General features: G+C 32.8%; 2 protein-coding genes across 2 annotated transcripts; both read right to left on the reverse strand.

Annotated features, from left to right (window-relative positions):
* LOC105160860 (peptide-N4-(N-acetyl-beta-glucosaminyl)asparagine amidase A-like) lies at window positions 298-2115 on the reverse strand. The gene has a single exon (XM_011078358.2). It carries the CDS (start codon window positions 2113-2115, stop codon window positions 298-300), a length of 1818 nt encoding a protein of 605 aa, XP_011076660.1.
* On the reverse strand, window positions 8845-10857 carry LOC105160973 (peptide-N4-(N-acetyl-beta-glucosaminyl)asparagine amidase A-like). The gene has a single exon (XM_011078520.2). The coding sequence runs from the start codon at window positions 10786-10788 to the stop codon at window positions 8989-8991; it is 1800 nt and encodes a 599-aa protein (XP_011076822.1). The 5' UTR covers window positions 10789-10857; the 3' UTR covers window positions 8845-8988.

A 14900-nucleotide genomic window follows, 5' to 3' on the forward strand; every position in this document is an offset into this window, starting at 1 on the left:
TATCTCTGTTTGTTAGGTTATACTGAGCAAACAACTAAGAGTTCGGAATTGAGAATTTGAAGGAAAATGGCACAGAAAAGAAAAGAAACTCAACTCTACCTTGAGCCAACTTTTATTAGAAACTTTCAAGCTCCATTAAAATGTACAACCACTTGTAGAAATATTATTCAATCATCCAAAATATTCACACATAACACATAGAATCCCAAAAATGTTACATCAAAAAGTGGAAGCACATGCTGGGAGAGGAAGAAAAAGGAGAACCTGAAGATTTCATTTCAACACAATAGGATAGATTCAAGAAGAAGCTCTTGCACAAAGAAAGCTTTTTGTGTCATTCTTGATGGAGCCATTCTCAGCCAAAACCTGCCGATTAAAGCAACCAAAACTATCCTTGACAACGTAACTTTGATAAGTAGTTGCTGCACCGGACAACACATCATGGTCCTGCACAAACATCCACCCGCTCGATTTCTGACTGTTATCTAAAGTGCTCTCCAAGTTGCCGTCTTGCTTCTCCTCCTCCAGCGAAAGTTCCGACTTTGTGATCATCAAGTACGTACCCTTGCCTGATCCAGCTAACGTGGATGTTGTTATTTTGAGAGGATATTTTCTCTTCACTGTAATACTTGAAACTGAGGCCCCCGAAGCAGACTCCACCTTCACTTCATTCGTCACCTTTACTTTCTGCTTCACTTCCTTTTCTGTTCCGTTCTTCTTAAACTTTATCGTGTTCTCAAACTTTAACTTACTCCATAGATAGGTAGTAAAATTACCAGCAGTGGAATTCACCCACCCTGAGAACTCAGTTTCTCTCTTCCCCTCAATCTCAAACTTCCCATCCAGCTGTTGGAACTCAGACTCGCGTTCCACACAACGACTCGGGTAATTATACTTAATTGGCCCAGCTTGAACCTTATCCACTTTATCATCCAACCATAAATGCAAATTGGCATCGACTAGCCAAAACGAAATAGCATCAGCCACTCCGAGCCCGAAATAATGCACTTTCCCATCAAGCAACATGCCTAGAAATGGAGTCAACTCGATTTCATAAGAAGGCAAATCAAAAGCCCCAATTGAAACCACAGGCTCCCAGAACAAAGGATTGATCCCTCCAGTGAAGATCACTGGAAATGGAACTACTGATCCAACTACATTGTCATCAAGCTTCACCACAACTTCGCGATACGCCCCATGGCCTCTCTCTGTGGGCAACCCATTCACCTCAATGTATGAATCTGGAGGATTCGAGTACCAAAACTCATCATTCCCGTGAAACGAAACATAAACCTCAATCACTGCTCTGTATGTGTTCAATGGGATTTCAATTCCCTGATAAACTGCATCCGATTCGCTCTGGATTCTGAACCAAAAGCCTTCATCTCCAATAGCAGATATAGGGATAATCATATCTGCCGGTTTCTCATCCAAGTCCAATGAACTCTTCAAGGTCGGTGGTAGTGGGCTATCTTTCAATTTCCTGATGGTTGACTTCCTATTTGATAAAAACAGTGACAAAGCGAGGTTGCTGGTTTTATTGGTAGTACCATTACCGGCCACGTCGTAGTAAAGGAAAGTGAGGTTGACCCTATACACGCCGGTATAAACGTCGTTAACGATGTTTTCGAGCATAACAGAGAGAGTGAGGTTGGACTGCCGGAGGAGGGAGGAGTATCTAGTGACATCCTTCCGAACATTCCATAATATCCCTTCAGGGGTGGGCTCGGGAGTGCTCGTGCGAAGGAGCTCAGCACCAGAGAGCCAGACGGCGGCGATTCGGTCGTACTGGGATCCATTGGAGGAGGCAGAGAGGTGGAGGACAGCGCGGGACCATGAGCAATTAGACGGAGGGGAGTAGGTGGTGTTGGTGGGGGGAAGGTTGATGGTGTTACCGAAGCTGTGGGAGAGGACAGGGAGCGTGCATGACGGGGTGAGGGAGTCGGAGGGAAGAGGGCGCGTGACTTCAATGTATTCTCCGGGTGGAGTGGTGGACCTCCAGCGGTGGAGGCGGTTTTTGGTGAGGTGGGAGTGGTGGGGCGACGGCGGTGAGGCGGAGAGTGGCGGAATTAAGGTGAGGAGGAGGAGGAGGAGGAGGAGAAGAGAAGGATGCATTTTGGTGACCGGAGAGAAAGGCGGGATTTATGACGTTCAGCTTTTGACTGAGAAGCACCTATTGTTACTTGTATATATATATATATATTTGCATAGAGAGCAGGTTTGCACTCATTAGTGCACGTGGCCATGTATTTAAAATGATAGGTCCCGAATCATAAGTACTATAATTAATATATATATCTTCACTAATATTTTAAATTATATTACATTATTTTACTTTATTTAAACATTATCTATATAAAAATAATTATATTAATTATAATTTTATTATTACTAATATTTATAAATTTCTTGCTCTATTTTATTCATATTTTTCAAAATTTATTTTTAAAATAAGATGTAACAATTTATATGTCCTAAAAATATCTTACAAGATGTAAGAGCTTATAAGGTATCGTAAATAAATTTAGCAAATACCCTCTTGTGGAGTGTTAGCAAAATATTGAAAATAAACACTTGTTGGTTTATTACTGCTGAAAATAAGTGCAAAATAATACTTGAATTTTACAACTTTTACTTTTAAACTGCTTGAATTAAATTAATTTAAGCAAAAAACTATATAAATATTAAATTATTTTTTCAAATATTCAAACTCTAATTTTTTTTCCACTTTAATTTTTTATTTTCAAATTCTAATATTTTATAAACTCTAAAAGCACTTTATCTTCAATAAGTGCAACCAAACACCCTTCTTAGTGTGCCTTAAAGGTTGTCTAGCTAAATTTATTTAACAACATATTTTGAATTTATAAAATATTAGATCTGATTTTAAAAATAAAATTTACAAGCATTTAGATAAATTGAAATTATAAAATATTAGTATTATTAATTCTATAAACACCCTCTTAAAATAATCTATCAATTATTACCAAAGATAGATGTAAGTCCAAACAGGTAACAGTACTTTATACACATTCTATGTTGTAATATGTGTCCCATCCGACATATCACCACCTAATATGTATCATTATTAGGGCTTTTTTGCCCATTTATTAGCTTTGCATGAAATATGGGACCATAGATGCAAAATTTCAACAACTTTTTGAATGGAAATATCTGAAAGGACAAAATGACTTGCCTGTGCTACTGCCCTACAAATATTAGCTTAAAATATGGTCTTAGGGCTGTTAGTGTAATGGTTTTTAGAGGATATTTGTATGAGTTTTGGCTTTGAATAGAGAATATACTTGTAATTATAATTATAATTTTAAGGGACGTATTTGTAATTTTATAAAAAATATCGAATGTCTATGTATTTTGATCTAACTTTAAATGGTATCAATATAATCGACTGTAACACTATTTAAATAAAACAATTCGCATGCAATAAATTTATGTGCATAGAAATCAACTAATTGCGTAGGTATATAAATGTGGATAGAGTGAACTTGTAGTAGCAAAAGTATATTGATCCGCATATTCAGATCTAAACTCGTTTACAAGCCCTACTATATAACATGTCTTTTTTTTTTTTTGAACGAGATCACGATCAAACAACATTTTGAAGTTCAATGTGATTAACCCTATTCCATTTTTTGGGTGCAAGCCTAGGAATGTGACTTGCTCATACCCGACATACATGAATTGATTTAGTACTAATTGTTTTCAAAAAATTGATCCAATGTAATTGTGGTGGTAAAAGGTTTTAAATTTTGGTTCTTAAAAGATATGGATTATTGCATTTGAACAACACAAAAAAAAGAAAATCATTCTTGCAAGGTATTGAGGTTTAAGCTTATTTATAAAATTTTATAAGTTTATATATCTTATAAATTAAACTTTTTTTTGAGCTTATAAGATGTTCTAACTTATTTTTGAAAAATATTTAAAATGTTCATGTAAAATAATATTATGGAGTACTAATGACAAAATCATAATTGATTTGAAGAAACTATTGATATTAATATTTTAAAAATAAGTCAGAAACTCTTTACTTTGTTTAGTTATAATATTCTAATATTTTATTTTGGATCTTATAAGCTCATTTTGCTAATAAAGCTTAGGATAAATCATCTCTTTTGAAATTTGACATGATTACAAATACTTCATAATTATTTAAAAATTTGAAAATTGCTCCCTAGTTTTAACATTCATTTAACAACAATTCCATTCCGTTAGTTTCGGTTAAGTTTTCATCAAAATTCTATTATAAATAGGGGTGGCAACGGGGCGGGTTGGGGTGGACCCACGACCTGCCCCGCCAACTCGGGGAAGGACATGGGACTCACCCCCTCTGGTTATTTTAAATCCCCGCCCCGTCCTAATAGAAAACCCGTCAGGTAAGTAGACCCAACTATATTTTTATTTTTTATTTATTGTACAATATAAAAAAATTAAACATATCAATAACAAATAAAATTGTTCCTCAAATATTCAAGTCCAAAATAAAGTCTCAAATAAAATTAAAATTATTCATAACAAAACAAGCAAAATAATTCAAACAATTGTACAACATCTTCATTCATCACTAATATATATATATATATATATATATTACCGGGTCTCGGGGCGGGTCTTTCAAGCAGACCCAGGACTCGTCCCGGACCCGGGCGGGTCTTAGTTTTTAAAACTTATTATGAATTAAGAATTATAACTTTATATATTTAAAAAAATAAAGTATTTTATTGGACTAATATGCATGCTCCATGGATTATTTACTTTACCCACCATAAGATTTTTTCTTTTTCTACAATTTTTTAGTTTTTTTTTTTAAAATCAGTAAGAGTAAAGTAGTAATTTCTACCTCACTGTTTAGGGCTCACATAATTATTTTTCATTTAAAAAAGATATTTATAATTTCAGACAATGCGAGAGTATTAATAGTTATGTCAAACATCATAGAATGTAGCTGTAATTTATCAATCACTTTATAACATCTTACAAATTTTAAAATATCTTGTAAAATATTTTAAAAAATTTATAAATTCACTCAAATGCCCTCTTATATGGTGAGGGATTTATAAAAGAATCACAATGGGGGAGTTGATAAGACAACAATTGATGACATGACATTATTTCAATTGGAAGAGATTTGGCAAGTAGTATCAATTGAGATATCTGTCCAAAATATTATGAGAATGTTTGTGGAAAATAAGCATAAATCCAAAAATTGTGAGGTCAGTTTGGCAGGGGAGTATATATTTGAAGTTTATAAAGGAATCAGGACATTTTTGGTGGGCTTCCCAGGTAATTTGAAGTTTATAAGGTTATATTTGGATTGATGAATTCAAATTTGAGGAAATAATTTGGATAACGGATTTTAAATTATTTCATATAAAAAAAATTTAAAATCTATCAGTATCTGATAAAATTAGTTCAAAATTAGAATGGGATGATTGCAATCTTTTAAATTTAAAATTAGGCAAACAAGTCTAAAAAATTTGTTTTAGAGATTTGAAAAACATAATTTCACATATGTTAAGCCATATGCAACTAATGGAATTAGGACATTTGCTTCACTAGATATACACTTTGATAAATGCTATGTGTGTATACAAGGCTATAAGGTTTTTAGAAAGAAAATAATGATCACTTTTCTTTATTTAATTAATACATCAATATACTAAAAATAGTAAATAATAAATGATAATAATTTTCGATTCACCTAATATATCGATTACGACTGTAAATAAATTATTATAATTCACATAAAGTGAGGTAAATACTCATATAAACTAAGACAAATATCGGCACATCCAGTAGGCCTCGAACCATGACCTCGAACTTGTGTTATAAGTTTTGTTCGTTGGAAATTATATGTTTATTTCTTTCTTTAAACTAATTTAGTTCTGGAATAGCTTCCGTTGATGGCATTTTCGACCAATGATATATAGGCCTAGTGATTAAAATTGAGATCATATGAATAAGTTTGAGATCATGTGTTTGAATTTCATTAGACGTTTGGGCATTTCTCTCACTTTACAAGACTTTATTGCAGTGTATTTTCTTATTTTTAGTCACATTGATGTATTGATTGATTACCATATTGCTCAATTTATTGAAATATCAACTTAATAATGTGATTCATATTTTAAAAAAACATTTGCGTTTCCCAAACTTCTTGAACGAGACTAAGAAAAATTGATTATTGGAGCAAATTAACAAGTAGAAAGTGGTTAATTGATTGAATTTTAAGTAAAAGGGGGGTAAAGTGACACCAATGTAGAGTAGGAGGGTTCAAATGAAATTTACCCTTTTCTCTGTGGCCATTTTGGCATTTTGTTGGTCAAATTCAGCAAACAACTTTAAATGTGTAGTGTTTTCTCTCATCTTAGTTCTAATTTTCTTATTTGTAAGTGGAAAGATTTATTTTTGTTTTTGTACTATAGTTTTTGTCCACAAATGAAAAGGGGTCGTGGTTCATGTGCCCGTAATTAAAGCCTGGTTTGGACTAATGAATTTAAAATTAAAGAGTTTTTAAATTTATAATGATATTTTTTTTGTTGATTGCACTTAGACCCTTTCAAAGATAAAAAATTATACTTTCTCCTAAAAAAGTTTTAAGATTACATTTACACACCCTTCGAAAATTCTCCATTTACACCAAAGCCTTTTCCTTTAAGGTCTATAGAGAAAATACTGGAGTTAACAAAAACCATTACATAAAATTTCAATTTCTTCCTCATTTAATATTACTTTATATATTATTGTATTTATAAGGGATAAATGTAATATACATATATATGAAGTGAGGTTAACATTTTGTATTTTTTTCCTTAGAAGTATAAAATTATTATATGAAAAATATTAACGGCGGGTAAAATTAAAAATTTTTATGTAATTTTTTTTCTAATTTAGCATTTATCATCCAAATCATAGTTGATGCGAGAAAAAATTGTAGTGCTCGAGTCCACTTAGAGTGGAAAGTAATGAATAAAATAGTGTAAGTGAGTGATGAAGAGAGTATTATTGTTAGACTTTTATGTACAAATGAGAAATTGATATCAAAGTGAAACTCTAAGTACAAATACAATATTTCTTTAAGCTAAAGTAGTAGCATGAATGTGAAAGTTGTAGTAAATAAACTCAAGTTTTTTTTTTCGGTTGGAAGAGCTCTCTATTTATAGACGACCATAAGTTAGTTGAAAAAGATTATGAATTTGGTGGGGCATGATCTCAAAGTGGGTAGATAAGGTTGAATTCCCTATGAATTCGGTGAAGAGTCTCTAGCAGTTGAGGAATCCCCCTTGAATTCGTTAGAGGGTTATTAGGGGGTGGTTGGAGTATGCTTTGGATGGAGGTATCTTTAGGGATAAGATTGTCTTCTCAAATTGTCAGAGCTAGTTGGAGACACCTTTTTCGAGCCGAAATTCAAACTTTTAGCATTTATAGGTTACTTTTGATTGGATGCGCCACGTGTCCTCGAGGGATTGTTGGTCCTTATTTGATTGCGAGGTTTTCCTCCGAAAATCCTATGTAGATGTCACCTGGGCCACTTGTGAACGCCATATGTGGGAGTTTTGACTTTGACTAGGGATTTCAAGTCGCTAAATTTTCTTGTGGGTTTGTGAGACCTTCTTGGATCGAGAACCTCTCGGATTTGGATCAATTGAGCTTCTTTCGTCCGATTCAATTCTTGGGTCACATCCTGTAGGATTTCTTGGATTTTTTTTCCAAATTGGGCTTCTTGAGGGCATTTTGGGCCCTTATGTAAAGTACAAAAGTACAATAAAACCCCTATAAATTAATAATCTTGGGCCATGAAATTTTATTAATTTAAAGATATATTAATTTTTATCGATAAATTAATATTTTATTAATTAAAAGAGAAACTTTTTAAATTCAACAAATTTAGTACATATGTATTAAAAATAAATGAATTCATATATGTTTCATTGATTATATTCATGCATCAATCAATTCTTTGTAACTAATTAAATATATTTATGTATAATATCAATTCATTGTATACAATTAACTATTATATTCATAAATGCATGTATTAATTCATTGAAATTACTTAAATATACATATTTACATTAATTCGTTGCACTTAAATAACTATTATAACCAATTAAATATATTCATGCATGATGAATGAAACATATACTATATAAATCTCAATATGAAAATAAAATAATTCATAACACCCAACCATGTCTTTTCATCTAAAAGGCATCGCAAAATCATCTATGAATGATCAAATGCGTAAAGCATTACAGACTTCATATTTTAGCAAATTACCATAATATTTATAATTGTAATATTTATGAATGATTAATTTAAAATTTTAATGGGACCTAGTATTTATAAAGGAATTTTTTGAAAAATTATTATCTTATTATCTTATCGAATTTAATGATTTTTTACAAAGGCCCAAGTCGGGACCGGAAGATTTTATTATTTTAGAGAATTTATGAATTTATAGAGGTTTTATTGTACATATGCATCATATAAAATAATATTAGGATATAATATAAAGTTCATATGCATCATATTAAATAATTATTAAAATAAACAAAATTTATGAAATTATTGATTATACTTATTTTTATATAGAGATTAGATAATATAAATAAAAATATCATATTTTTATTATTATTTAAAACAAAATATAAGATAGTTAATGAATAATTTTAATAAATTGTGAATTTGAATATGAAGTTACTACAATATTAAATACGTTATTAAAATACAAAAATACTTAAAATTCTTGCTAGAGCTCAAACTCATTAGAAGCTCAAGCTCCTTGTCAACTATAGGATTAATAGGATCTACAATAGAACAGGCGAACAAAACTCCAACAGCTTTATTGGAAACTTGCAAGCTCCCATGGACAGCATATGCATGCTCTTATACAACTACTAAAACATCCACAGAAAACACGACTCACAACAGCCCAAATGTTACACAAGAAGAGAGAGAGATTAATCAAGAAGTAGCTGTTTGACAGAGAAATCCCTCTGTATCAGTCTGGATGACGCCATTGTTGGCCAGAACCCGACGAGTATAGCAAACACTGCCCTGCAATTGGTATTTCTGAGAAGTGGTTGCTGCACCGGACAACACATCCTCGCCCTGCGCAAACATCCACCCGCTCGACTTCAGTCTGTTAACCAAACTGATCTTGGAGTTGCCGTCTTCTTCCTGCTCCTTCACCTCCTGTTCCAGCTTCGTCGTCACCAAGGAAGTGTTCCTCCTCGCTCCAGGCAGGCTGGACGATCTTATTCTCAGAGGGTACTTCCTCTCCACTCTCAGAGTTGAAACGACGTTCCCCTTGTAGTCTTTTATCTCCACTCTCTTCGTCTCCTTCACGTCCTGCTCCACTTCCTTCTCTGTTCCGTTCTTGTTCAACTTTACCTTGTTCTCGAACTCCAGTTCAGTGAAAACGGAGGTGGTGAAATTCCCGGCGGATGAGTACACCCACCCCTTGAATTCGTTCTCCCTTTTCGCTTCGATTTCAAACTCCCCGTCGAGCTGCCGGAAATTGGACTCACGTTCCAGGCAACTACTCGGGCTCTCGAACTTAATAGCCCCTGCCTGAACCTTAACCGCTCCATTATCTAACCACAAATGCAAATTCGCGTCGAGTAGCCAAAACGAAAGAGCATCAGCCACTCCGAACCCGAAAGAGTGCACTTTCCCGTCAAGCAACAAGCCCAGAAATGGGGTCAATTCGAATTCATAAGAAGGCAAATCAAACGCCCCGATTGACACCACAGGCTCCCAGAACAGAGGATTGATCCCTCCACCGAAGATCACTGGGAATGGGACTACTGATCCGATTATATCGTCGTCAAGCTTCACCAGGACTTCACGATACGCTCCCTTGCTTCCTGTTTTGGGCAAGCCATTCGACTCAAAGTAGGTGTCTGGGGGGTTGTTGTACCAGAACTCATCGTTCCCGTGGAAGGAAACATAAACCTCAATCACAGCTCTGTATGTGTTCAATGGGATTTGAATTCCTTGGTGAACTGCATCCAATCCGCTTTCGATTTTGAACCAGAACCCTTCTTCCCCAGTTGCGGATATTGGGATGATTTGATCTGCCGGATTTTCATCCAATTTCAAAGGATTTTTCGGCTTTGGCGGTGGTGGGCCACTTTGAAATTTCCCGGTGGTTGGCTTTTGATTTGGCGGGAACAGAGATATGGGGAGGCTGCCGGCGTTAATGGTGTTAGCATTACCGGCAATGCTGTAGTAAAGAACAGTCAGGTTGACTGCGTAGAAGCCGGTGTAAATGTCGGTGACGGAGTTCTGGAGCATGACAGAGAGAGTGAGGTTGGATTGTCGGAGGAGGGAGGAGTATCTAGTGACGTCCTTCCGAACATTCCATAACACACCGTCGGCGGAGGGTGCGGGGGTGCTCGTGCGGAGGAGTTCGGCCTCGGAGAGCCATACGGCGGCCATGCGGTCGTGCTGGGATCCATTGGCGGAGGCGGAGAGGTGGAGGACGGCACGGGACCAGGTGCAGTCAGGTGGAGGAGAGTAGGTAGTGTTGGTGGGGGGGAGATCGGTGGTGTTGCCGAAGCTGTGGGAGAGAATAAGGAGCGTGCATGAGGGGGGGAGGGAGTCGGTGGGGAGGGGGCGTGTGACTTCAACGTATTCCTGGGGTGGCGCAGTGGACTTTCGGCGGTGTTTGGTGAAGTGGGACTGATGGGACGGCGGCCATGAGGCGGAGAGTGGAAGAATTAAGGGAAGGATGAAGAAGAGAAGAGAAGGATGATGCATTGTGGTGGTGAAGTAGTGGGGAAGAAGATCACCGGAGACAATGGCGGGACTTAGAATTGAGATTTTTTACTGAGAAGGTAGTTCAGTTATATAGAGATGCGCCCTCCACTCCTACTATTCCTACCATGAAATATTTTTAGCAAAAATTACAACCACATTATATTTGGTATAATTATAAATTCTTTTTTATTATTTAAAAAATAATAAATATTTTTAATTTAGATAATCGTATAATAATGAGTGCATTTCATTAGATTTCGTTAAATTTTCATTTAATTTTTATAGTGAATCGATGAAAATGTTTTTTATCTTATATTTTTTTAAAAAATATTTTTATGGACTAATATTCTATATGAAATATTCTTTTTAATCTTTTAAAACAAATTCAGAAAGAATAAACTAATTTTATCCACCACATCGTCTAATGACTATATGATTATTTCTCATTTGAGAGAATCTGCCCAAATTTTATGAAGATTAGATTATCGAACCAAATTAATAATATATTTATTATTTAATTAACTTTTTTTATGATTATGCAAATTATATAACAAATGAAATATAATTATTGGTCTGGATTTGAGCAAATTCAATCTGAGCTAGAATTTCTCAAATAAATCATATATCATGTGAGATAAATTCATATTCAGTTTAAGATTAAGAGGGTGTTTTGGCTAAGCTTCTAAGCTTCTCACAATGTCTTATAAGATGTTTGAGAACTTATAAGTTCTAAATATTTGTTTGGTTATTTTTTCTTTTAAAGAGCTTATAAAATCTCAAAATAAAATATTTTGAATTTTATAAGCTCTTTAAAAAAAAAGGTTAACATTCCTAATTTTTTTTTTAATGAGATCTTATAAACTATATAAAATTAATATATTATAAAATAAAAATATCCTCATTCATATACTTACACACTCTGTCTCTCTCACACATCCACTCTCTCTCCCCCTCTAGAATTTAAATTTTCTCTTTGCTATTTAGTTTTTTTTAATATTAGAAAAAAAATACTTCATCATTTAATAATAAATTATTATAGTTAAATAAAAATAAGATTAGTATTGATAAAATAACAACTTATATGATTCTAATGGTATTATATTAATTTTAATTATTTTATCAATTAATATGTAACACATCTTATAAATTTTAACATCTTATTTTAAAAATAAACTCCCAAACATATTATTTCTTCATGCTACTATTCCTAGACTTTAAATTTTATTTCGTATGATTAGTTCTTTTGATCACTTTCAAGATGAAAATTTGGCTTGGAGTTTGAATTCTTTTCTTTATTGTTTTTCATTTTAGTCCCTTAAATTTAAAAAATATCATATTGACCCTTATCTTAGACAAAGAAAATACAATAGCTCCCCACCTAAAATTCTGGCGAATGATTTTATTTAAAAAATTGCTCCTTTAACGGCCAACAACATTTAAAAAAAATTAAAGTGAAAAAAACTGAAAGCGAGAAAAATTGTTGCTGTTATATATTTTTGTTGCAATTACGTAAAATTATAATTAAACATATATATATAAATTAATTTTTTTAAATATTTTACACACGTATTAAATGTGCTGAATTACTAGTATATATATAATATTTAAAAAGAATCTGTAAAAGCAAATACAAACAAGGCTATTAGAAACAATATGGTGATTGATATGTGATGGAGATCTGAATTACATGACACCACTAATTTACATGCTACACATAGTATTGATATGTTTGTGATAATACGTGTTGTGTCAAATGTGTCGACATCTAATCTAGAAGCTAAATGGGCCTTTTCGTAATTTACTTGAAATATGAGTATTGAAATGCATAAAGTAGAAAGCAACACTCGGAATTTGGAAAGGTATTTGTGAGAACCAAATAAATTTACTCTTCCAAAAAAAAACAAGAGAAAAGAGTTAGATATGCTATTGCCCAAGACTACTTAGTTTTTTTGTTTATTTTTTATTTGATACGTTTTATTCCACTATTCAATATATTTAAGGATGAATTAGAATAATTTTCATTGAGATTTGACGTTACAAATACCCCTTGTTATTTGAAAAATTATAAGTACTCCCCTGATGTTTGATGAAATTATGTAAAACGTGGATGGAGGTATGAAATTATTAATTTGCCCTTGTTGTATTTTTTTGTTTTAAGAATTTTTAAAAAAATGAATGATGTGGATGAAAAAAATTGAAAATTATATAAAGAAAATTATCCATTTAGTTCATAAAAAAAATCAGAAAATTTAAAAAATAAAATAAAATTAGAGTTTTTAGTCCACAAGAGCATTTTGGTCAGTTCACCACAAAAAATAGATGAAAACCTAACAGAAACTAACGGATTGAGGTAATTATTAGACGGCCGTCAAAATCAAGGGGATGTTGGTAATTTTCAAACATCGCGGGGTTATTCGTAATTGTATCAAATCTCAGGAGAAGTCATTGTAATTTACCCTATATTTAAATTTAAAAATTCATTAAATAGATCGATAATTTTAAATAAAAAAATAAGTTCAAAGAAAATAAAGAAGTAAAAAAGTATAATAAAAATATAAACACATATTTATGAAACTCAAATTTGTAATATAATTCTTTATGAGGTTTGAATCTTAGCACCTGAGTAAGGTTTAATCGACCAGAAAACTACTACTTAATTTATTCTTGCAAGGAATTGAGATTTTAGTGGTTTTTTTTTTTTTTTGGGTATAATTGTGACATATTTATATGGTGGGATTTATTATTAATAATTATATACGAATAGTTATGGTGATTTTTGAAATTAAGTTCATATAATTTTTACCAACTAAGCACTATACCAAAAAACATCTCGATCAAACACTCAGAAGCTTTTTGTCTGAAATTTAAGCTCAAACAATTAAATTTTTTTTGAGAAGAAAATTGAGATTAGGATGAGAGAAAAGAGAGATCAGAGAGCTTTTCTTGGTGTGTTTTGAAATGAGGCAACCCCAGCCTTTTTATAGGCATCCAGGCACAACCTTCCTTAATGCAGTCAAATGAACCCTTTAAGAGCGAACATGATAAACTCTTTTCAACGACATAATGCGCCCTAAGGGAAGTTTTAAGTCCACGCTTCCTATTCCAAGTACTTCAGTAGTATTAAAGTTTGCCATGCTTACTGTCCTTCCACTGATGGCCTGATAAGGCACAAAGAGAGATTTATCAACACAGCTCCAGTGTCAATCAACCAATCACAAGGTACGTAAACAGTCAGGAGATCGGGTTGTACAAATATATATCATTTAGTTGCTCCTGAGGTGGTAGTACCGCTAGACTCCCCCACAACCATGTTGATAGCTGCTATGTCAACATACTAAATTTCAACAAATAATAATTGTGATAGCTTAAATCTATTATGAAACAATCATCACTACGTGTGAGACCATTCACGCACTTAGATGCAAAAAACAAATGGAAAAATGTGTCTCACGTTTATGATTTCGACAAGGAATAGACGTTTGAAAAATGAGATATTTGAAGAATCATGGTCCTCAATTATATATGCATTATTATGTGATTCTATGGATCGATGATACATTTTATGAATTCATGTGTAATGTTGTTTTCAGGGGGACATGATTCCACACAAATATATTTTAGAAGCTTTTGGGTCGATGAAAATTTGAATGGGATAATTATATTTACACTTTCTGATTTATATTTTATTCAATAAATATTTATATTTTTTTTATGTAATTACAGAATTACCTTTCACAGTAAAAAAAATAGGTGTATGTGTAATTTTTTTTAAAAAATGAGTGGTTTGTATAAATAATGTAGACATGTGTAATTTTTCGTAAAATATGAATAGTTTATCTGAATAAACCATTGATTAGGAAGTGTAAGTATAATTGTTCTAATTTACAAAAAATAATCATTTGAGTGTTCAATTTTTTTAGCAAAAATTTATTACTTATGATTCGAAAAAAATTACGGGATGATGTAACTATGAACTTCATTACCTTCTTGAGATAAAACTAGCCTCTCATGGTTGTCCCACGACAGCCCATCTCAAAATTCTTTTATTTTGGTCATATTCGAATTTTTCTTGATTTTTTTAGGAATTTTTATTTAGGTTTAGTATTTATAGT

This window comes from Sesamum indicum, linkage group LG4 (assembly GCF_000512975.1).
Source record: "Sesamum indicum cultivar Zhongzhi No. 13 linkage group LG4, S_indicum_v1.0, whole genome shotgun sequence".
Classification (NCBI taxonomy): Eukaryota; Viridiplantae; Streptophyta; class Magnoliopsida; order Lamiales; family Pedaliaceae; genus Sesamum; species Sesamum indicum.

Coding starts and splice junctions, on each gene's coding strand:
- LOC105160860 (XM_011078358.2), bottom strand. CDS start 2,115: ATGCATCCTTCTCTTCTCCTCCTCCTCCTCCTCCTCCTCACCTTAATT.
- LOC105160973 (XM_011078520.2), bottom strand. CDS start 10,788: ATGCATCATCCTTCTCTTCTCTTCTTCATCCTTCCCTTAATTCTTCCA.